The sequence below is a fragment of the Homarus americanus genome, unplaced genomic scaffold (genome assembly GCF_018991925.1).
Source record: "Homarus americanus isolate GMGI-L3 unplaced genomic scaffold, GMGI_Hamer_2.0 scaffold23578, whole genome shotgun sequence".
Taxonomy (NCBI): domain Eukaryota; kingdom Metazoa; phylum Arthropoda; class Malacostraca; order Decapoda; family Nephropidae; genus Homarus; species Homarus americanus.
In genome coordinates, this window is record NW_024733231.1 from 4,792,801 (window position 1) to 4,816,753 (window position 23,953).

General features: G+C 39.7%; 2 protein-coding genes across 18 annotated transcripts in view; one reads left to right on the plus strand and one right to left on the minus strand.

The window, feature by feature from the left end:
- The first annotated feature begins 2,280 nt into the window (after nt 1–2,280).
- On the plus strand, nt 2,281–9,534 carry LOC121869603 (extensin-like). Its single transcript, XM_042371046.1, has 3 exons — nt 2,281–2,536; nt 4,080–4,354; nt 5,535–9,534. The coding sequence occupies exons 1-3, from the start codon at nt 2,497–2,499 to the stop codon at nt 6,561–6,563; spliced, it is 1,344 nt and encodes a 447-aa protein (XP_042226980.1). The 5' UTR covers nt 2,281–2,496; the 3' UTR covers nt 6,564–9,534.
- Nucleotides 9,535–13,403: 3,869 nt separating this feature from the next.
- Nucleotides 13,404–23,953, minus strand: part of LOC121869604 (echinoderm microtubule-associated protein-like 2) — a 76,719-nt gene continuing 66,169 nt past the window's right edge. For 15 of the 17 annotated variants that reach the window (XM_042371054.1, XM_042371057.1, XM_042371056.1 and 12 more), the window contains 11 exons: nt 20,320–20,421; nt 19,901–20,005; nt 19,358–19,592; nt 18,931–19,085; nt 18,568–18,693; nt 18,260–18,391; nt 17,772–17,909; nt 17,319–17,435; nt 15,807–15,894; nt 15,430–15,656; nt 13,404–15,086 (listed from right to left, as the gene is read on the minus strand). In XM_042371054.1, coding sequence (XP_042226988.1) covers nt 14,934–15,086; nt 15,430–15,656; nt 15,807–15,894; nt 17,319–17,435; nt 17,772–17,909; nt 18,260–18,391; nt 18,568–18,693; nt 18,931–19,085; nt 19,358–19,592; nt 19,901–20,005; nt 20,320–20,421 — 1,578 coding nt within the window. In that variant the 3' untranslated portion in view covers nt 13,404–14,933. Of the gene's footprint in view, nt 15,087–15,429; nt 15,657–15,806; nt 15,895–16,550; nt 16,728–17,318; nt 17,436–17,771; nt 17,910–18,259; nt 18,392–18,567; nt 18,694–18,930; nt 19,086–19,357; nt 19,593–19,900; nt 20,006–20,319; nt 20,422–22,595; nt 22,611–23,953 lie in introns of those variants that run through there. The other 2 variants (XM_042371051.1, XM_042371062.1) reach the window with 2 other exon arrangements.

Below are 23,953 nucleotides of genomic sequence, written 5' to 3' on the forward strand. Positions count from 1 at the left end.
TAAGGTTATTGTTAGGTTATGTTAGGTTATTGTTAGATTAGGTTAGGTTAGGTTAGGTTAGTGTAAGGTTATTGTTAGGTTATGTTAGGTTATGTTAGGTTAGTGTTAGATTAGGTTAGGTTAGGTTAGGTTAGTGTAAGGTTATTGTTAGGTTATGTTAGGTTATTGTTAGATTATTGTTAGGTTAGTGTTAGGTTATGTTAGGTTATTGTTGGATTAGGTTAGTGTTAGATTAGGTTAGGTTAGTGTTAGGTTGTTACGTTAGGTTAGGTTAGGTTGTTACGTTAGGTTGTTAGGTAAGGTTAAGCGTGTGATGAAGCAACAGAGAAAAGGTTTAAGAGTAATTGGAAAAATGAGCGACACGTCAAAGTTTATTCACATTATTTCAAAACAACATCCGGATTACGAGACAAAAAAGGAACAGAGATTTAATAAAGATTTAGATGTAATTATTATTACGAAAACACTTTATAATATTTGTTCTTCATCCCTCTAGTGAATATAAGGTTAGGTTAGTGTTAGGTTAGTGTTAGGTTAGTGTTAGGTAAGTGTTAGGTTAGTGTTAGGTTAGGTTAGTGTTAGGTTAGTGTTAGGTTATGTTAGGTTATTGTTAGGTTAGTGTTAGGTTATGTTAGGTTATTGTTGGATTAGGTTAGTGTTAGATTAGGTTAGGTTAGTGTTAGGTTGTTAGGTTAGGTTAGGTTGTTAGGTAAGGTTAAGCGTGTGATGAAGCAACAGAGAAAAGGTTTAAGAGTAATTGGAAAATGAGCGACACGTCAAAGTTTATTCACATTATTTCAAAACAACATCCGGATTACGAGACAAAAAAGGAACAGAGATTTAATAAAGATTTAGATGTTATTAATATTACGAAAACACTTTATCATATTTGTTCTTCATCCCTCTAGTGAATATAAGGTTAGGTTAGTGTTAGGTTAGTGTTAGATAAGTGTTAGGTTAGTGTTAGGTTAGGTTAGTGTTAGGTTAGTGTTAGGTTAGTGTTAGGTAAGTGTTAGGTTAGTGTTAGGTTAGTGTTAGGTTAGGTTAGTGTTAGGTTAGTGTTAGGTTAGCTTTGGTTAGGTTAGCTTTGGTTAGGTTAGTGTTAGGTTAGCTTTGGTTAGGTTAGGTTAAGTTTATAGAAAAAAGGTGTTGAACTCTTATGTTGTGGGGAATTACGTCATCCATTACATTAAGTAGCATTCGAGTCTAAATTAAATAGCTTTGTAGTCTCTCTGAAGTGATATTTACACATACATAATAATAATAATAATAATAATAATAATAATAATAATAACAATAATAATAATATTAATGATAATAATGGTTGCCCCTCGTGTAACGAGGATAGCTAGCCCTAGGGCCACCTAGGCTTTAATGTGTTTACCGTGTGGAAGCTGTCACCAACACAACAACCACACCCTGAGTTAACGAGCTGCATGACCCATTGTCAAGGAATAGTCCGAGAAAACCGGACAACTCGCCAACTGCACTGGCTAACCATTACCCCGGAATACGATCCACAAATTGATTAACATCCAGGTCCCCAATTACTGTTGGGTAGACAGAGGCAAATGACGTAAAGTAACTAGCCCATAGTTTCACCCTGCCCAGGGATCGAACCCGGGTCCGCTCGCTTGTTAGGAGACCATGATGATCATTACACCACATACTTAAATACATACATACATACATACATGCATACATACATATATACATACATACACACACAGGATATTACTGAACACTAACCTGAGGAACTCTCAGATAACTGTAAGAGAGCCATCTTACTCAACACTTCCGCTACACTCCCCACCTTTGTGGTTCTCTCGCTATTGGTGGATTATCTCAGTGGTTGAATATCAGTAGTGTCGTGTGTTTTGGTCTGTGTTGATTGTCTTTTGTTTTTATTTCGTTTTTTCGGGATTTATTAACAGAATGGGGTTTGGTCTTCCGGGAGGGGGCGGAGCCAAGGATGAAACCTTGGGCGGAGCTAACAGATGACTCACCGTGACGTCATGATTTCGATGCCACAAGTTTCCAGATGACATGATTAAATATATTTATTGGGCTGTTTAAAATGTTACATAACTTACAGTAATTTATCAATAATTTTGTAATATAAGTTTCTTCTTTAAATGGAGGTTATATATAAGTATGCAAAATAACTGTCAGTAGGAAAATTAAATTAAAACTGAATAGGCACCTCGCTACTTTCCTAGTACCCACGCTACGTCATCATACCTCATTCTCCCCATTCAGAAATTTACTCAGTAACTCGAAGACAGTTCGTGTGGGAGGTTGTGTCTAAATCCTCTCCACAATATCGCTCTAATCACCTTCCCTCGGGTGATTCAACCCCAATAAACCACCAAACTAAAGTGTAAACACCCCGCTCATACTGTGAAACAAACCAAGTGGTGAATATAAACCAGAAAAAGAAATAACCGACCATCAGCATTAATTTACGGAACCTCGACAGATACTTAATAAACAACTATGGCGGACAGTGATGCAGAGTGGGTGGGAGTTGACTTTGGTAAGTAAACACAGCATCATTTACCTGTCATATATAAACAAATAAACGTAAACTGAATGAAATATATAAGTTATAAAAAAAAGGTGAACTCTGTGTCTGTTACCGTGTGTGTCAAGGAAGATGGAATTTGAAGGACAGGGCATGTGTGTGTGTGTGTGTGTGTGTGTGTGTGTGCGTGTGGTTAAGAGAAGAAGAATTACATATATTAGCGACTCTTGGTACATTGTGTGCGTGTGTGTGGTTGAGTGTGGAGAAATTACTTATATTAAGAAATTGTGTACTGTGTGCATTTTAGTATACAGTATGTGTGTGTGTGTGTGTATGTATGTGTGTGTGTGTGCGTGTGTGGTTAAGGAAGAAGAACTTATACATATGAAGGAGTGATGCGTTATGTATGTTTTCATGGCTGTGTATGTATTGAGTGTACGTGTCTGTGTGTCTGTAGGTGGAGTGGACAGAGGCGAGTGTAGTGATGACGCACACCATTAAAATGTTGTATCCTGAGGCAGTCCGGTCTCCTTTGTGACTGTTCCTGTTTACCTAATGACTAAATAATAATAATAAAACAAATAATAGTAATAATAATACAAATAATAGTAATAGTAATAATAATAGTGAGGGAACCTTTATACATTTATTCTAATTTTATTCAATTTGTCGTAGCTTTCCGGTCCTGTGTGTGTGTTATTCCTCGTTTTATTGGTGTTGTATTAATGTGTTGTGTTATAGTCATTCAAAGGGTTAAACCATCGTACTCTAGGGGTTAAACCATCGTGCGCTAGGGGTTAAACCATCGTGCGCTAGGGGTTAAACCATCGTACGCTAGGGGTTAAACCATCGTGCGCTAGGGGTTAAACCATCGTACGCTAGGGGTTAAACCATCGTGCGCTAGGGGTTAAACCATCGTACGCTAGGGGTTAAACCATCGTGCGCTAGGGGTTAAACCATCGTACTCAAGGGGTTAAACCATCGTACATTTCTACATATTTAAATTACCACACACTAAAACCAAACCCACTAACGTACTCAAATGACATCAACTCACCGTACTCAAAACACCAACATCTTGCTTTACACCTCGTACTCAGTATACACCACCTCCTCAAGTACTACCTCAGCCATCCTTCTTAGTACTCAGGATTACAAGGACTCACGTATAAACAGTCACTCGGAAGGTGAATCAGTGGAGAGACAGTGAGTATTCAAGGTGGTTCCAGGAATGTGTGTTGCTTGAGTCACTTAAGTCTTCCAAAAGGAAATAATATGATGTTGGTGAGATGATGTACCGTGTGTCTGGTTACGGTAAAAGTCTCAGTGTTTTGATGTTAGTTATAAAAGGTTTTTGTTGTGTATGTTGAACCTAACCTAACCTAACCTCGTCAATATTTAACCTCCATCTGTCATGAGCTAATTTAATCAACACCTGACCTTACTTTACCTAACCTAACCTACAACTTGACCCTAACCAAACGTAACCTAACCTACACTTGACCCAAACCAAACCTACACTAAACCTAACCTAGCACCATATCTCCCTCAACAGAATTCGGCAAACCAGACACGTCACCCACCACAGCCCGCCCACAACCCACTCTACGCCCTACAATACGCCCACAGCCACCACCCCCACCCCGTCCTACCCCCCAGCCACGCCCACCCGCCATAGAGCCGCCACAGGACGCCTCAGAGATGGACGGAAGAGTCAACCCGAAGACAAATAGTGTGGGCATAGTGGCTGGGTCTGTGGGAGGAGTCCTGGGCGTGCTGATGATCCTGTTGGTGGTGTACATGTTGGTGCTGCGTCGAAAGCTGTCCAAGGTGAGTGTGGTGGGGTGGGGGAGTGTGTGAGGGAGTGTGGTGGGGTGGGGGAGTGTGTGAGGGTAGGGGTGGGGTGGGGGAGGGAGTGGTGGGGGTGGGGGAGGTGTGGGGTGGGGGGAGGGGGGGTGGGGAGTGGAGGGAGTGTGGTGGGGTGGGGTGGGGGAGTGTGGTGGGGTGGGGGAGTGTGTGAGGGAGTGTGGTGGGGTGGGGGAGTGTGTGGTGGACAGAGGGAGTGAGACTGTAAAAGGGAGAGAGTGTGTGAGTATGGTGGAGTAGAGAGAGTGGGAAGGAAGGTTGGAGTGATGAGGAATTGGAGGACAAAAACAGAAACAAACACACACGCAAACAAACAAAAACAAGGAAGAGAGAGCTAAAGTAAACAAAACAACAAGGTGGTTTCAAAGGTCACATCCAAAAGGTCAAAGCTGAGACATGGCCCACTCATCATTGGCAACCGGGGCGCCGATGGTAGAGCGGTACCGCTCTTGCCTCGCAAGCTAGATGTCACGGGTTTGATTCCCGGGCTGGTGGAAAGTTGTTTGGACACACTTCCTAGCCCCCATTGGTCCCTGTTCACCTAGCAGTAATGTAGGTACCTGGTGTAAATCGAAAACTTGCGAATTCGTATTCAGGGAAAGTTGTTGGAGCTTCCAATAACTAACTGACAAAAACCTATGACCCGTCAGGCTTCTACGCCCTTGACAAAAAAACCTATGACCCGTCAGGCTTCTACGCCCTTAACTCATGAGACATAAAGGCAAGCATGAACTTAGCATGCTTCCCAGATGGACGCTGTAAGCGCTTCTGCGCTTCACCTTGCACAGGATGTAAGGGAGTGCCCAATAAACTAGCCCCCTCGGGGGCAATATAAATCATATTCTGGGGTTACCCCTCGACTTCCCTAACTAGCATAGCCCCCCCTCCCTTCCCCCTACGTTTTCTATGGTTTCCTTAAATTTTCCCCCAGAAAACGAAAACTGTGTTGCAGGGTTTTTAATTCTTATAGTAAACAAAGTTTTTTATAGAGGCTTAAAGTGTGTGTGTTTGTGTCAGTATAGGTGCTTGTATATAATTATGTATTCATTGTGTATGTATATTACTGTAATATATGAGTATGTATACATGTTTGTGGTTAAATTAAACTCCTGTATTAAGACGAACCTAACCTCGACCTCGACAGGCTAAGGACTCCGGGAAGGCCTCCAAGTACCAGCTGAGAGTGGAAGACGTCTCACACATCACCAACCTGGACGAGACCTCCAACACCTACGTCAACACCACCGACCTGCAGAAGCTAGTCGCCTCCGTCAGGGCCAAAGGCAAGTCCGCTGACAGGGTTCCTCTACCTCCTAAGACCCAGCAACAGACCCCTAAACCCTGTAGGCCCTTACCTGTGGATCAGGGTTCAGGCACTACTCCCCGCGGTGGCCATGTGGAGAACAGTGGATACAAAGGTTCGGGAGATGTGGTTGTGGTGAGGCCGCCTGCTCCTGCTCCACACAAGTCTCCTGTCTCTCCGCTGGTCAGTGTTGAGGCGTCTGAACCGGATGTTATATACTGTAACCTGGACCCTACTGTACCTCCCCCACTCCCCTCCCCGGCACCTAACACCACCACCACCGTCCCACCGTCACGCAGCACCAGGGTAGAGGCGCCCAAGATAGCACCACCGCCGCCCCCAGCCCAGCTGAAGAATAGAGTCGCGTTAAATCAGAGCGGAAGTAACCCCCCGCTCTCCCCTACAGCCATCGCCAGGCCTGCCCCTCCACCGCCCACTGTGGGGAAGACTCGGCCCCAACAAGCTGCTGTTATTACGCCCAGCGCTTTACACCCGCCCAGTGCCCCACACACTAAGAAACCCACACCTCCACCTGTGGCTTTGAAACCCAACAAGGTGGTGGAGTCGGCCCCAGCTGGCCCTGCACCCACAATCCCCAAGCCAACACCGCCAACCCTGCCCAAGCCCGGGGTCCTCAAGAAAGGGAAAGGCCTCCCGCCCCTCAAGATGGCCCTCCTCCCCTCCCTCACCAGAACCTCGCTGGACAACGCCAGCACGCCTGACACAGCCATCTTCGAGCTGACGCCAGATTCGACACCCACGGCTGACGACGGCACAGGACCTGGGTCTATCAGCGCCAAAATCGCTTTCCTGGAGGGCAAGATGAAGACCCCAGGAAACCCCAGCCGACCCGCGGGGCCCCGGACGTGAGCCCCGGCATGGCCTCCACTGGTCACTGTCAGTATTAATAGCACTGGTCACCGCCACCCCTCAGCGTCGCGCCGGCAGGTACAGTAGTTTAACAGTTATCAACATCGCCAGAGACCTGCCTCACCCGGACCACGGAACAGTCAAGGGTGACCTGACGTGTAAACACATCAGTCAGTGTTATTGACTCGCCAAACATGAATAAGTTCCCCCCAGAGTCGAACCTTGGACTTTGTGTCTTTAAGAAGAGTGTATTCACCCAACACCGCCGGAAATCCTGAGTATTGTAGCGTTCCTCGACCTACTGCACAAGTGGTCAGGAAGACACTACCTAGACAAAGTGATGACCACACACACACCTACAGACGGAGGTTGTTTCGTGGTAGGTGATGTGGTAGTCGGTGAGGCGAGGCAGGATGGGTCGCAGGACTTTAATCAAAGCGACCCTGACTCACTTCCCTCCTCTAGGAGCGTCACCGGCCTCCCTGGGGCTTCCCGACCTCCAGGGGCTGTGCGTGACGTGCTGACCCCCAACCCCCCTCACCACAGATCATAAGTGTATTGTCATGTCTGTGTTAGTCGCTTGTTTTTAGATCTGCTGAAACGAGTGTGTGTGTGTCAGCAAATTAAGTCAAAACTCACAATCTCAGTTAAATTTGTTCAAGGAAAACCATAAACAGTCACGCATGGATCATCAGCCGAGTACAGGTCTCACTATGTACTCAGCCAAAGTCACATCGTTGTTGTAGCCAAGTGTATATATTAGCTTGTGAGTCCATTCTGGTCTATTATACTGTATATATTTATTTCATGTATATTGATGATGTATATTGGTGTTTGTGTATATATATATATTTTATACAAGATCTATATAGTGTTTCCATCCTCGCCCAAGACCATCATTGTTTTCTTAATTCAATGATAATCTGTGATATGATTATTGTTTAATTATTCGAATTATTAAAAACAAAATTTCTTTTAACTGCAGGTGGTAGAATGCACTTAACTGATGCTAAAACAGTAAAATAACGTTAAACAATGGAAGTAATTATGATATGTAACTGAAACGATAGAGTTGGCAAGCGAGATCAACAACTTAAAATGTAGGAGATAAAACTCGTCAAGCCGACACAAGTACCAACACAACAGTAGACGTTATGACATGGCTACTAACCTTACAGTATTACTTAAGACTTGAGTAACACCACGAGAAGGACAGCTAAACTATTTTTTTTAACCAAACAAACCGAACTTAACCTGAATTAATCTAACCGATTTTGAGATAGTTTTGGGTTATATTAGGTTAGGTTGTAGTCATGTAAATTAAATCGTTTCTCCCATTCATATTCTTGATATTTTGTTAATAACTACTGTACTCGACAGCTTGGAATCTTCTAACTATATAAATTTGCTAACTGGTAACGTGACAATAATCTAACTAGGAAGATAATTTAACTACAACGTAAAATCAACAAATAAAATAAAAATTTCTTTATTTTATCTTTAGTTCTTACGAAAATAAAAAAAATAATGACGCCTATAACTGTTAAGAATCCGGGTTGGTGGTAGTGGTGGTGACGATCAGCTGACGAGCGTAAACAATAATTCAATCAGCTGATCCGTGTAAAAACGTTTGACTCAATCACATGACTTACAAAACAACATCTGATCCGTGTAAACACTGACTAAAAAAAAAATCATTATCATTAATTACATACAATGACACAATGCTCTCATCACCATCATCATCATTATCACCGCTACTATTATCTTCTTAAAAAAATTCCTTAGTCGGTAACTTTCAATGTCAAGCACAAACAACAACTTCAAAGGGAAATCCCGTGGAAATAAAAAAAAAATCCCAGCTGTTGCAAGTCTCTGTGTATGAGTCTTGATAATTGAATAGTTCCGAGAATGGGCGAGGATGATGACTCCTCTCCACCGTGTCCAGATAGACAGATAGATAGATATATAGACAGCGAAAAACAGACAGACATATAAACAGACAAACATATATAAAGGCAAAGATAGACAGATAGATAGACAGACATAGATATAAACAGATAGATAGACAGACAGACAGATATCTAGGCCGTGTACATATTAACCTGAGTCTATTTTAAATATTGAAATTGAAACATTTATCTTTTTTTAAGCTCCTCTTGTGTGTTAATGTTACATAATTGAGGTAAAATGTTCATGTTAAATATATGTAAAGAATAAATGTTAATGTTAAAAATATGTAAGAATTGATCTGTGATAAATTAATGTTTATGTTTTTTTACAATACTAGGCTGCAGAGGAACTAGAATTCCTATGTTAAAATTCCCCCTAAAAATTCCTTTGATATGAGAATGTACTGTATATATATATATATATATATTGCTCAATTTAAACCTACTTCTTAGATACAACTTCCAAAATGGCGTCAAACTTAGATAAGACTGTACTGTATGGCAGATTTTTCCTATCACTGAATGGCGAATGTAATTTTGGAAATCGAACCGAAATTTAAAATGACCAATATATTTTTTTTTAATTTAAGAATTTGGACTTTTAATGTGTTTTCGATTTCCAAAGAATATTATTGATTTTTTTCTGAAAATTATGAGATAACTGAATATTATTTGGTGTTTTTTGAGTTTTCTATGATTTTATGATAAAACAGCGTAACACAGGGCATTTTCACGCGCCTAGCTTTGTGCCTTTCAGTGTGATGTGAATGATAAACGCCAGGCGATGTCCAATGCTCAAACTGGCGTTGTATATCTGTTATATATCTTGTCTTATCGTTCAGTAATGATATGAACCAATATAAACCAGATTTGTATTAAATATATTGTATATACTGTACTAGACACTGTGTTATTAAATATACCTTTTTATACTGTTTTACATGTGATTAGTTGTAAGGCAAATCAGCCAATGTAAATAATGATTAATGATATGAATAAGATAAACAATGATCAATAAATGCTGTTTACTCTTCCTGTGGTGGTGGTGATTACGTGTTTACAAGCAAATATATAAATTATTTATTTTCGAATTCATAGAAAAACAGATGAAAACAAGTGACTAAAGCATTTCATAAACCTAATCTAATCTTGTTACGGCAATACCACCTTGTCCTGGCTTACCCTAATCAGCCACGAGGAGCCAAGGGGGATTTAGGAAGTATCACCAGGTCTCATAAGAGGTTACAGGAGGGGGTCTTTGCTAGTCTCTTAAATGATTCCTAAAACCTCACAATCCTGTATCTTCCTTAATATTGCTGAAAGTCATTAAATTTTGATTAATTACGTGAATGAATGTCTTTTCGGGTATACGCAATTTAATGAGCGTAAACAAGATTATATGGCGGGTTTGGAAGTCGTGCCTAAGATGTGATCCCAACCGAGTTCAGTCATCGGCCGGTATTCAGTCCTCAGCCCTGAACTAAAACAGAATTTCAAATTTTTTCACTATAGAATTTTGTTTTAATTGCGTTTATTAAATACCTCATATGTGAAAACTACTACAAATTGTTTCTTGGTTGCTAATGAATGTTAGTGCGATTAAAGAAATATTAAACGATTTTGTTATATTTCTTTCTACTTCTCGTTATATTGCTATTACCGGTACTAGGACATTTTTTTTATTTATTTAAGAGGTAATTAGTAGTTGCAATCTTCACCTTCAAGTTTGTTGATGTATAATTCGGTTGGTAAACGTCCTGAGAAATGGCGTAGGTGACGGCGCTGGTATTGACTCTTCCTAATTCTCACTATAAGTTTTGGTATTTGTTGTAGTTTATATTTTAAAATTACCTAAAATTCACTATGTTAAAATTATAAGCTAAATATTACTGCTTTGTTTATATTAATAGTATCTTACCTTCTGGTAGAGGGGAGTCACCTCTTTCCCTCGCCTTCGTTCTTGGGAAACCTGTTTAAAGTCACATTTCCTTCTTGTCGATAGCTTGAGTAACAACTATACACTCCACAATTACTGGCCATATTCTTATACGTTTATAATATCACTAAAAAGTCACAATTATCAATAGTTATTAAGAAAATCAAGGAAACACGAGCACATTCATATCTATACTTTCAAAAGGGCGCCTGGCTGCTTGGCGCGAGTGAGAGGTCGCTTATTGTCCAATCGTGAGAGCCAAGACTTTATACAATATCACTTAGATTTGTGGTGGCCAGGCGAATTCAGCATTTTCTGTCAAACTAATCATATAACATCGTTTTAATTGATCTAATTAAATTCCTTATACGCTATTAATAATTTTCCTCACCATAGAGCAATTGTTAAGAAGTTTACAGCAACTTCAGTGTCTAAACTTATTTCCTTATTATTGCCATTAATAGTACTACTGTCGTTTCCATATTTGGGTTGAAATAAAATAAATGTTCATAGATCTATCTGCAAGCATAATTTTGTCAATATTATACAGGTATTTCTATTGTGTGAGCAGTTTCTTTAAATTCAGTTGAGTGGTGTTAGGGACGATTTTGGATTGTTATTCTTGTAATCAATAAGGTATGCCGACACAAAATCATCCCTTAATAAGTAATACAAATGGCCTAAATCAGCATATTCCGTCATATAATTGTTGGGGACTAAATTTTTCACTAAATAATACTCTATTTATGCTGGAATTTAGTATTGGCCGAGTCTGGTGTTAATGGACTGAGAGGCAGTATGCTATATGGCTAGACGAATTTCACTGTCTTTCATATTGTTGCTACAACCGAAACTAAAACATCACCACCATCATCATTATCACCATCATCACTTATCACCATCTTCTCACTATTATCATTATGGGCCAAGTTGGGAGTTTGATCTCATTAAACAGTGCCTAAGGATTCCCCAGTACAGTACTCTCCCTGTACACCAAAATGAAATGCAGATAACAGCTAACTTCCACTGATGATGGCCACCGTCCCTACAGCTAACTTCCACTGATGATGGCCACCGTCCCTACAGCTAACTTCCACTGATGATGGCCACCGTCCTACAGCTAACTTCCACTGATGATGGCCACCGTCCCTACAGCTAACTTCCACTGATGATGGCCACCGTCCCTACAGCTAACTTCCACTGATGATGGCCACCGTTCCTACAGCTAACTTCCACTGATGATGGCCACTGTTCCTACAGCTGACTTCCACTGATGATGGCCACTGTTCCTACAGCTAACTTCCAGTGATGATGGCCACTGTTCCTACAGCTAACTTCCAGTGATGATGGCCACCATCCCCACAGCTGACTTCCACTGATGATGGCCACTGTTCCTACAGCTGACTTCCACTGATGATGGCCACTGTTCCTACAGCTAACTTCCAGTGATGATGGCCACTGTTCCTACAGCTAACTTCCAGTGATGATGGCCACCATCCCCACAGCTGACTTCCACTGATAGTTGCCATTATTGTTTTCTGTTAATTTGTTATTCCACACCTTATCACCTTACTGTACTAGTCACTGAAGTGTTTGGTCTGTTCATTATTTTATGACCTTCATTGTGCAGTGTTAGTAAAAGAGGAAACTACAGGAATACTGTACAGGGAGAAAACCAGCGATGTTTGGTGGTCACACTGGATAACATCCTTCTCACATGTGTCCTGGGGCAGGGATTGAACCCAGGATACAAAGCAAGGGGCACACACACACACACGTTAACCACCAACACCTAAGTTCAGAAAAAATGCAACTAATGAATGTTGTTACAGATTTATTTCAAACTTTGGTTGATTGGGAAAAAAAAGGTGCAATATTTACAAGTTCTATCTTAAATATAATGAGAAATTTACACTGTAGTGCTGATATCCCTTTGAGAAAATGTTGTGCATATATTAACATCTCTGAAGAAACTAACGAGGGATATTATGAACCAATAAACTGCCACCTTCACGGTCACTGTGGACGAGTCGATGCTTACACCAATTCATTTATTTAAAGAGTCAAAAACTTTGTAATTAGAACGACAATAACATTTTACCATACACTGTAATATACAAAATCTTATAAAAACATTTGCATAATCAGGAAGAACTCTCGTGTTAGTCTTCGGCCAACAACAATAAATAAAAAATTCCGGTAAATTCCATAGTAAAAAGACTTCATGGCGATTAAGTGTTTAAGATGTGATTTATAATGTGAATTTTCCATTGTAAAGTATAAAAAAAAATTTCCTTATTTCCAATTTGTATCTGCCGAGTTCTGTACGCGGTCACAACAAGAAGGCTCGTAACAGTACACGCAGACAGACAGACAGACACGACAATAATCTATATCCGTAATACCAGCGATGAAAACGAGATACCAAATGACATCAATCGTAACTCTAGTCTTTATGGATCACCTGATGATTAACCCCCAAATGCTCACCTGAAGATTAACCCCCAAGTGCTCACCTGAAGATTAACCCCCAAGTGCTCACCTGAAGATTAACCCCCAAGTGTTTACCTGAAGATTAACCCCCAAGCTGCTCACCTGAAGATTAACCCCCAATGCTAACCTGAAGATTAACCCCCAAGTGCTCACCTGAAGATTAACCCCCCTGAAGATTAACCCCAATGCTCACCTGAAGATTAACCTGCTCACCTGACCTGAAGATTAACCCCCAATGCCTGAAGATTAACCCCAAGTGCTCACCTGAAGATTAACCCCCAAGTGCTCACCTGAAGATTAACCCCCAAGTACCTGAAGATTAACCCCGAGTGTGTCATCCAAAGTTTCAACCCTGATCCATAGAGGATAAAATTGCGAATGATCTTGTTTATTGTCTCGACTAAATCATTATCCGATACACCTTAACAACACAAAATGAATACGTGAAAAAAATAATGATCATTGTAAAGTTAGTTTATAACACTCAATATACATTTTATGAACCAATCACGAAGCTGTTTACTCATCTCGAAAACATAAACAAACAAAATCAACACAACTCGTGACTACAGTACTTACGGAAGCACAAATCTCACTTGAAGACATTGCAGGTATTTTGTATAGGCTTATATGTTTCACGAAATATATATGTGTACAATAGCTCTTCATGAAATATATTTGTGTAGTAGTTCCATGAAATATATCTGTAGTCTCCATGAAATATATTTGTGTTTTAGCTTCATGAAATATATTTGTGTTTTCATACATTGTGACTCTTGCGGCTTCTGTTCCTTGTTGTGTAGAGTCTCTAAGTTGTCATAATAAAGACTCGCATCCAAATATCTTCAGAGTAGGAAACCTCATCAGCAATATTTTGACTATGACTACATCAAATTGATTCGTCAATACAACAAATGTAATATCGCGGAAGAAAAGCAACAGAGCATTCTATACCATAAGGAGATGTAAAGTGTTTTTCTATCGTGACTTTTCCAATTACGGGAACCGTCTAAAATCGCCTTTAAAATAATTACCAAAACATTTATCTATCGTGACATTCCCAGTTACAGGAATTGTCTTAAAATCATATTTGAATTGTCAAAATATTTCCCAATCGTATTTTTATTTCCAATTAAAATGACCATCCTTGAAAAAAATTACCAGAGGGTAGAGAAATACGCCGAATCACTACGTAAAGTAAACAAGCTCGAATATTATACACTGAACTACCTACCTAACGATCGCCAAGGTAATTCTCTCTCTCTCTATTGGTGTAATTAGGAAGACCAAATATATAAAAAGAATCGGCCAGTTAATGCAAGATGAAAATTATCATTAATATAAAAAAATAGATGGAAGAGTACAGTCAAAAAACCTACTCTAAGACACTCTACTCATCTTCTCTACATACTGACAGGATTCTCGCGTTGGTATTGGGTTAAAACTCCAGCACCCAACGTCATGGCATTCACAACCAGATAAATTAATTCTCTCAAATAATTTCTTTCAATTTATAATATCTTCCAGAATTTGTTTTTAATTCCTTCAATACGGGGACGCCATTTTTAACATTCTGTTCAGCTAATGTCAGATGATTTTATTCAGCTTGGATGCACACCATACATAAGGGGTCAATCTGCTGTATAGATGCCGTTTTTTTTTTAATGTGTGTCACCTTTCAAAAAATCTTCATTCCCGTGTTAATAAAAAATATAACTATTTATGTATTCTTAACAAAAGACTATTCTTGCTCTGCCATCTAACACACCACTATGTACAACCATATATAGATGACCTCAACACCACAATCTTCCATCTTCAAAAAAATAAAATAAAATAAGATCATCTATTTCATCAATTATACAAGTATCTACAGGGTGTCCCAAAAAATGCATAGTGTACCTTTATTTTTCTGAGACACCCTGTATCTATTCCACTTTCAAGAATCGCTCAGTTTCTCTTTTATCTTCCGTGTTTCTCCCGTCCCGCTCAGCGCTGTGAGGCGGAGGGAGATGTAGGGGACACCACCCACTGCATCACCGCCGTGTCCCGTCCGCCGGTAGTGATCAACCTTGAGTCGTCGTGGAGGAATCCAACAGACGTCACGTGGCTGCTGTGGCCGCCATACTCCAGACATCGAGCCTAAAGGATGGGAGAGATTAAGGATTCTCTTCTCTGCCTCAGAAGCATAAAAATAGAATACAAGGAACATCAAACATCCACTTTTGATGGCTGCCATCCCTACAGTTAACTTCCACGGGTGATGGCTGCCATGCCTAGAGCAACTTCCACTTAAATGCTCTACTGATGTTTCTTTTATATTCTAATTGAAATAACAGATAATCAAGAGTTAAAATAAAAGTTAATTACATCTGTTTCCATATAAACAACACATTAGCTGACTACATTAAACAACTCCAGCCCACTGTTACTCTTCACTAAATCAACAACTGGAAGATAACACGGCACTGTTTGCTGGACTTACCTTCTGGTGACAGGCCGGGCTGCTGAACAACTTCACCTTGCCGAAGTCGTCACCGGTTGCCAGCAGGCCAGTATTGTTGGCCTTGGCGCAGGTGTTGACGTCGGTACCGTCTGCACCTTCGGGCCAAATACCCAGCGTGGCAAAGGTGAGAGTACAGGTGTTGCTGGCCCACTCTACATCCCTCATCTGTGACGTCTGAACAATCTGGCGACACAGCCCTGCATTCCCTGTATGGAGAAAAGAATAACTTAAAAGACTATCACACAATTCTTCAAGTAACTATTGAAACAATCTACAGGTTAGTTTAGCTGTCACACGAGTCAAACAGTTTCTACAGTTATAAAACAAAACTGATCAAGTCATTCCTGTGAACTTACAGTAGAGCAGTTCATAATCTCCGGAGTTTGATTGAAGGAACTGACTATCAGCTGACCAATCCAAGTGAGTCACAAAACTGGCGTGACCCTGTGGGTGAAAAATATAATTACAAAATGGATCATAGAAAAAACCTATGATATGCCCAACATATTTAAAAATAATAATAATAATCATAAATGATTCCCACTCAATATCTTCTATATTTCTGATGCCTTTATTGCCCTCAGCACTTCATCTCAATCAGAATTTTTTCCCAACCTTCAGATAATAAATACACAACTCTACCAGCCAGACCATCGAGCCCTAAGAGTCACCACTTTCCTGCACTTATTATTTGGTGTTCACCCTTGCCAGCCTTCTCCTCTATAGTCAGGAATGGTTGACACAAAAGACAAACAGCCAGCAACATATAATATAATTAAAAAGCTTCCCAAGTGCTTCACAAACTTTTTACTTTAAATATCCAGTGCTTCACACACATGTGATTCATAAACAGTGCCTCAAACCACTTAATTATTTTCAGTTAATTTCTGAACACATCACTAAACTTCATTAATGTCTTCTCAAACATCTTGAGAATATAAAACCTGCACTTATTAACTATTGAAAAACAATACCCATATTTTATTACGGTATATAACAACAGGTATTCAAAATCTGAGTATTTATAGATGAATAAAAAAAAAATAAGCCCAGATTCTAATATAAAACCCTTTAAAATCTGGGTACAGTAATCTTTTTCAACAATCTTGTATTATTTATGATAACCTTCCATCTTCAATAAACGTTGGGGGTACAGGTCAGGCACCATTATATACCCCAACACACAAAGGCGAACCATAACATAAAGTGGACGAGTAACTAAGTATTCCGCTTACCACCGATGGCACAGTTTGGTATCTGGCTTTCCTTGTTTTAGCCTTAAGAGTGCATGGAAGAGAGGAACAAGGGGAGGCTGAGAGACATGGGTTAACATTATCATATATACATTACTCCAGCCTTAATGGTAATAGGTGGAAATAGATCAGAAATACATAGATTAATACTGAATTATGATGTATACGGTATCTCAATAAAATGTATACAAGCTCCCTTATAGATTTTCATGCGAATGTTTGTAGTACATCAGCAACATTATCCTCTTCATACATCAACAAGGGACGACAATGTTGGTTTTATAAATCAAACACTTATGTGATCTCTACCAAAATATATACATCAGTGTGTATATATATTTTTTGAGACACCCTGTATAGCCGCAACAGTGATAAAAACACGTCAATACTCATTAGCGAGAACCCTAAGACAACCTCGGTACAAGTGCCACGTAGGACAGATCTCAGAAGGAACGTGTTGTTGATTTATTTTAAAATTCGTTGAGTTTACAAACCATGAACTTCTCTATCACTAAATCCTTCCATGTAAACAAACTTGATCTATGATACATTGTTAAAAAAAAAATATCTCCGACCCTTGACATATTATGGCCCAATAGGATTTCATCTCATTACCTGGCATCTTCCAATCCTGGTGTACTTGCGGCAATCTTCGGAGACCTGGTAGACGTAGATGTTGTTGTCTCGAGAACCAACGGCGAGGTACTGGCCGTTTGGTGAAAACTTGAGAACCTGAGGAGGTAAATGAGAGATGAATGGGAGTATAAATCAAGCTACAACATCATTTATCATCACTATACCTGTGTGTTCAGATGCACAACACAGAATTCTACCCTTTATCAATGTTAAATAAAATCGTCTAGTGTTAGTCAAATAAAATATAATAAACATCGTCCCCCAAAGTCCTATTGAAAATATACTAATGGCCAAAAGTTCATCTCAACATAAATTCTATTCGAGTTAGTTAATGAATCAATCAGAAGTGTCCCCCTCATATCTGAAGGCTAGCGACTACAGTCCTACAATCTTAGGCTGTTTTAACCATTACACATTTCAACCTTCCCTCACCTGGATGGGCTCGTTACCATCTTGGTGTTGGGAGTACATCTCGCGAGTCTCGGCGTCCATGACGAACCATCGCCCGCTTGTGGTGCCAATTATTACAATCTCCCCGTTGCTGGAGAAGGCGGCAGACTGGGCGTGTTCCTGTAGTGATAATCGTAATAATATAATCCATGTTCACACTAGTCGTTCTTTAATGGAATGTAAAGACAATAAAATCATTGTTTAAACTCACTACCTATAAGTTTCATAGTGAGATATAAAAGTCATTTAATCAATTCTTGCACTTAACACCTACAAATTCTTTAATGAAAATATAAAGACAATAATTTCAATGCTGACACTCACTACCTGACTACCTACAAGTTCCATAATGAGATATATCACATAAGACTAATCTCTTCATTAAGACTCTACAGGGAAACTCTTCACACTGTACAGTAGATCTAAAGGAATCTACACTGTATATCATAAACTCCTCCTTGATAACTTACACCGATGTCTTTGCTCCACACAATGGTATGAGCCATAGTGTCCCACAGGTAGCAGATGCGGTCATACCCGGCCGTCAGGAACTGGTGGTGGCCGGGGTGTGGGGTCAACGCCCATAGCTCCTCCGTGTGTCCCTGTAACATAATGACAATGATGATAATAATAATAACAGTAACAATAATACTACTACTAATAATAAAAAGAGCAATATTAATGATAATACTGTACAGTAATAATAATACCTGTACTAATAAGAGTTTTATAAAGGTCTGCCTACCTGCCCTGGTGCTTGAAACACTGCGTCACTCACCTGCATGACGGGTCGCATCGGGAAAGTGAACGTTCCCTCCAAAACACAATTGCGGGTCGTTCCCACCACCAGCTGTGACCCGCGGCCGGACGTCACCACCCGAGGTGACCCGTACTGCTCAGGAACCTGTAAATAAACGATGACTTAATACATCTCGTCAATTACCACACAATATGACAAAAGTCTATGTCTCAATTGTTAATTACTGGCTAAGGTTTCACTACTACCCTCCCATATGCAATAAAAATGGAAGACTAAGGAATATAAAACTTCCACTGATGATGGCTGTCGTTTCTACAGCTAACTACCACCTATAATGGCCAACTATTAAGGGTTAAACAAATAAGCATCAAGGAGACTCACCTCAATTATGTTGCCAGTACGTTCCAACTCTCTGTCCCACTCAACAATGCGTCCGTCCTTGCCCCCGGTGATGATGGCTCCGTCCTTCTGCACAAAGATGGAGAACACCGGGCCGTCGTGGGCGCCCCGCACCATCTTGGACACTGTGTTGCCGCCTGTCACGTCAAGTAATAATCAAATAAGAAGAATCATTTCAGGACATTCATATAAAATAATATTATGAACGATACACTAAATGCTTCAATAAGACAGAACGTCCTCTTGAATACAACAGTCAAACATTCAGTCTTTTAAAAATTTCATGATCTGAATTCCAATGTTGTATTGTATATTCATTAACCCCCCCCCCCCAAACTTAGAAGGCTAAACAAGAAAAGTCTGACTATAAACAAAAACAACTCAGGAAACAATGAATCACAACGCCAACCTCTCTGCCAGATGAGAAGATTGCCGTTGGAGTCTCCAGAGATGACGTTGCCGGCGTCCGTGAAGGAGATGGACGTGACGTACTTGGGTCGCTCGCGGTTCTCGAAGATCCCCATACGCTTGGCCAGCATCCCGCTCTCGTAGCTCCAGAAGGAGATGTGGTTCTTGCCGCAGGTGATGATGGTGCTGCGGTCCACGGGCGAGAAGTCCACCGCCAGGACCTGGTCGGCTGAACACTGGTGATATGTGGTTGATTAAATACAAAGAACTTATCCATTGAACACTGGTGAAATACAGCATAGTTAATGCAGAGAATTTACTCATTGAACACTGATGAACTATAGTTAACATTTATACCACAATGACACTAACAATATTATTTCATATCATAATTACCTGTACGTATATAATCTGGTTATAAAATGAATCTAAGCAAACTGAAAGTTCTGTCAGTGAGTGAGTGAGTAAGTCAGGGTTTGCATTCATATAGCTACCAGAAGCAACTCATTACTAAAAAAAGAGAGAGTATCGTTCTAGGACAAACCTTAGTCTCCAGCATCTTGTAGCCTCGTTCACCCCGCGACCAGTCCCACACCGACATGTTGTGGTCGGGAGCTTCATCGACAGCCACCAATAGACTTCCTCCGTCCTGGAAAACGAGACCAATCATTATCCACCTCCATGACTTAATCCCTTCAGGCCTTATTCTGTCAGTATCTTGTGAGGTGCCCCTCCCCCCCCCCAGTACTGTGATTGACTGGAAGTTATCATCCGCAATCATCCTATCAACTGAGTCTTTGATGATTGATTATATAGGTTCAGTGAGCTCTACACATTATAGGTAGTGGTTATATAATATGTCTGCCTATCAGTAAAACAGCTAACTTCCAATGATTATGGCAGCCATTTAAAGGTTAAACATTGTACAGCCATTACAGTATAAAGAATACATCATCTACTTACAGCCTTGGAGAAAGCCAGACACGCAACAGAGCGCTCAATATCGCTGATTCCAATAATGTGGAGGGTGTTGAGGCTGACGCTGTCCCAGACCCGGATGTGAGGCTGGAGGGAGTGGGAGACGTCACAATATTAGCTATAAATCCCTAAGTAACACACAGTTGCAATAAGAGCTGCAACTCACACACAAAATACTGTAATTATTAAGATGTTTCTCAGTTACAATTAAGTAAAAAATTGGCTGGAATTCTCATAAGATTTTTGTTTATGCTGAAATTATCAAGATTTTATTTCTCTCATTAATAAAAACAGTTTTAATTCATAAAACCAATTATCTTTCAATATTATATAAACTGTCTTGGGTGTCTCAAATCATCACTAGTTCTGAAAATTAACAAAATCTTACAGAAAATTGACAGAGAGAGAGAGATTAATATTAATATGGATTAAAATTAGCATTGTCAGTATTTAAGATGATTAACGTCTATGGCTAAAAGTGAATAATTATTAAAACAGAGAGAAAGATCTTGTCACTACATGGAAGCTTTATAAAAAAAAAATAATAATGAGGAAATTAAAAACACTGCATAGATGTCCCGTTCCCAAAAGAAGCTTAACTAGACGAAATAAAAAGAGTCTAGGAAAAAGTTCTTGGCACTCAGGAGGAAAATAAATCACAGGTTCACGACACACAGAAGCTAACACCACCACCACAACCCTAAGAGATCAACAGCAATTATAACACACAAAAGCTAACACAACCTTGAAACAACACCTCCATCACAACACACTAAAAGCAAAAAGTGAAAAAAGAATCAACTGCAGTTTTGACATGTTATTTGTGCCAATTTTTATCCTTACACAGGCAGAGAATCCCAACTCAAATATAAAAACAGTGTGTGTGGCTTTAAAACACACATCTGTATTGTTATCAGGAAATGGCAGCATGATGTAGTTGGGGTCTGGCTACAAGATAATGATATCCCCACAATCACACAAAGGAAAAAAAAAACACCTCTAAATCCTTCTATATAAAGAACACAAACCTGGGAACTATATGAGCTAGAATAGTCAAGTAACCCAGACCAAACCAAGTATTTTCTTAAGAGATATTCTAGAAATATTCCAATAAATAGCTAACAAAACCAAATTCTATCCGGCACCAAAATACAGGTACTGTACTATAATCACCGACAGACAACAGCTCACAGCCACCGACATAACAACCGCTACAGATACAGTATATAGAATCTAAATTACATAATACAGTATCAAACATAAATAAGGAATCCTGTAACTCCCCAAACACCCCCCAGGCACACATCACCAATGGCAATAACTAATTTTCCTCGAGAAAATATACACATATTCCTCATGATATTCCAAAGTCAACGAAGGTAAAATAATAGACTTAATCTTTCAGAAAATTCATGAACCGAATCACTCTACAAAAGTCCTTCTGATTCCTGAAATAATTATTAAGGTGATGAATGAATCCTTCCACAGAAACTCAACACAGCCTGAGAGCCAAGTATTCACAGTTCATAGGAACCTTGCTAGTTGGTGGGTGATTGATATATGGGCTAAAATCCACCTATTTTGGGCGTCCTTAGTGACCATCATAACCTGGAGCATTAATGGTAGTTAGGGAAGTTTTGCCGTTACTTAACAACCAGACATTAACCGACTACGAGTTATGACAGTTACTAAGGCCATAAAAACAATGGGGGAAGATGGGCAAGTTTAGTCCTTATGTCAATTACAGCTAACTCGTACACATTATCCCTTCCTGCCTCTCACTACAACAACAAAACCAAACACCCGTCCTGTTGTGTTAATCCATAAAAACTTGCCGTTTACTACAACAAAACATCAACTCTTGAACACGTATACAACACATGAACTATTCTCTATTATATACTTTCCACTACGAAGACCACTGAAAAAGGTCGTCAGTGTGAGCATGCAGCACAACACAGCCGTGAGCAAGGTGGGTAAACAAACCTGAACTCTCGGAAACAGCGTCTCATCTCGCCAGAGAGACAAAGTCTGTGCGACACTTCATTTCAAAAGTAAAAAAAAAAAAATACCCAAAACATTAATACAAAAAAGCCTAAACAAAAATTCCTATATAAAAGTACACAAACTGTATACAAGCCTCTAAAAATGTTTCATACAAGATGAAATAAAAAAAGACTGAAAATGAACAGACAAGCATGCTGATAATGACAATAAGTAATACAGTTTGGGGGGATGGAGGTAATAATCCATTAAATTACCGCGAGCATCCTTATCTAGGGGACCGCCAAGTGAGAACAGGAGGTTGTTAATCATCACAGCATCTCATAATAACTCTTGCATCATCCACAGACTAAATACACCATTTAATCTCTTGCTTTTATGATATTTAATTCCTACATCATAACATTCTTTTATCATTCATTTATGCACCATCAATGCAATAGTAGTTTTAGGTGTTAATGAGCTTGTCAGTTTGTGTAGAAAGTTGCCATGCAGAACGAGCCGAGTTTTGTCTTTGAAATATGAATCTGTGTTGGATGGCTGAATGGTGCGAGTCTTTACGTCAAGGAGTTGCTTGTATAGACCAGTGATGTGGGTCTTGGCCTTGAACTTATTGGTCTCAGCTTCGAACTTAGCCATCTCGGCCTTGATCTTAACCACCTCGGCCTTGAACTTAGTCATCTCGGCCTCAACAACAACAGAAGTACAGTACACCCCGACCACTCGACCAGATTCATGATCCAAACACAAACTTGATCTTCCAGAAGTAATGAGGTTTTTTGATGTAGTGATTATATCATGTACCATCACCTGCACTTATACCTGGTACTGTGGCTGATATGTTTTGTGAGATGTAGCAACTCTGTGTTTGCGTACATCATTAAGGATTACTAGATAAGCATTCCACAGCATTGCCACATCTCATCAAATGCACCAGCCACTGTATCAGGTATAAATGCAGGCGACTGTACCATGAGGGAGGAGGAGAGGAGGTAGACCATGTTTATAAGAATTAAAACACGAGAGAGAGAAAAAAGGGAGAAAGAGAAAGTGTTGATTAATGTTCTGTAACTATCATTAGTATTTATTCTGAGTGGATGTTCTTGGTTTCCCTGAGCCTGTGTACTTAATGAACAGAGGGTCTTTGAAGTTGTATTTCTTTCTCAAAAATTACACTCGGCAATAACTGTAACAATGGACTGCTGGATCATATTTACTGTATCTCTGTAATAACTCAAGTACAGAATATATATAACTGTATTTTAAAAGGTAAGAATCTCATTCTGAATACTGACTGCAAAGGGTAATTATTATTATTTACAACATCAATACTTATACAAACTTGTGATGAATAAGGTATATACAGTATACAGTATATATTACTTATATATACTGTATACAGCATACATGGATATAACTTTAAATGGTGTGTAAGTATAGCATAAAATACACAAAAAGCTTCCACTCAAGTATGCAGTCACATCCAGGGTATTAAATCCACAGGACCTGAAGGAGCCGATCATCACTCATCTCAGGGAAAGACAAAATAACCTCATTAGGTCTTCGTTTATTACGTGCGCACATCACTACAGCTCTAACACCATCTAATGTTAGC

What these genes read in the sequence shown, in the direction of transcription:
- LOC121869603 (XM_042371046.1), top strand. Translation starts at nt 2,497, where the DNA reads ATGGCGGACAGTGATGCAGAGTGGGTGGGAGTTGACTTTG. An exon ending in GTGGGTGGGAGTTGACTTTG is followed by an intron (nt 2,537 to 4,079) that starts GTAAGTAAACAC and finishes CTCCCTCAACAG; the next exon opens with AATTCGGCAAACCAGACACG. An exon ending in TGCGTCGAAAGCTGTCCAAG is followed by an intron (nt 4,355 to 5,534) that starts GTGAGTGTGGTG and finishes CGACCTCGACAG; the next exon opens with GCTAAGGACTCCGGGAAGGC.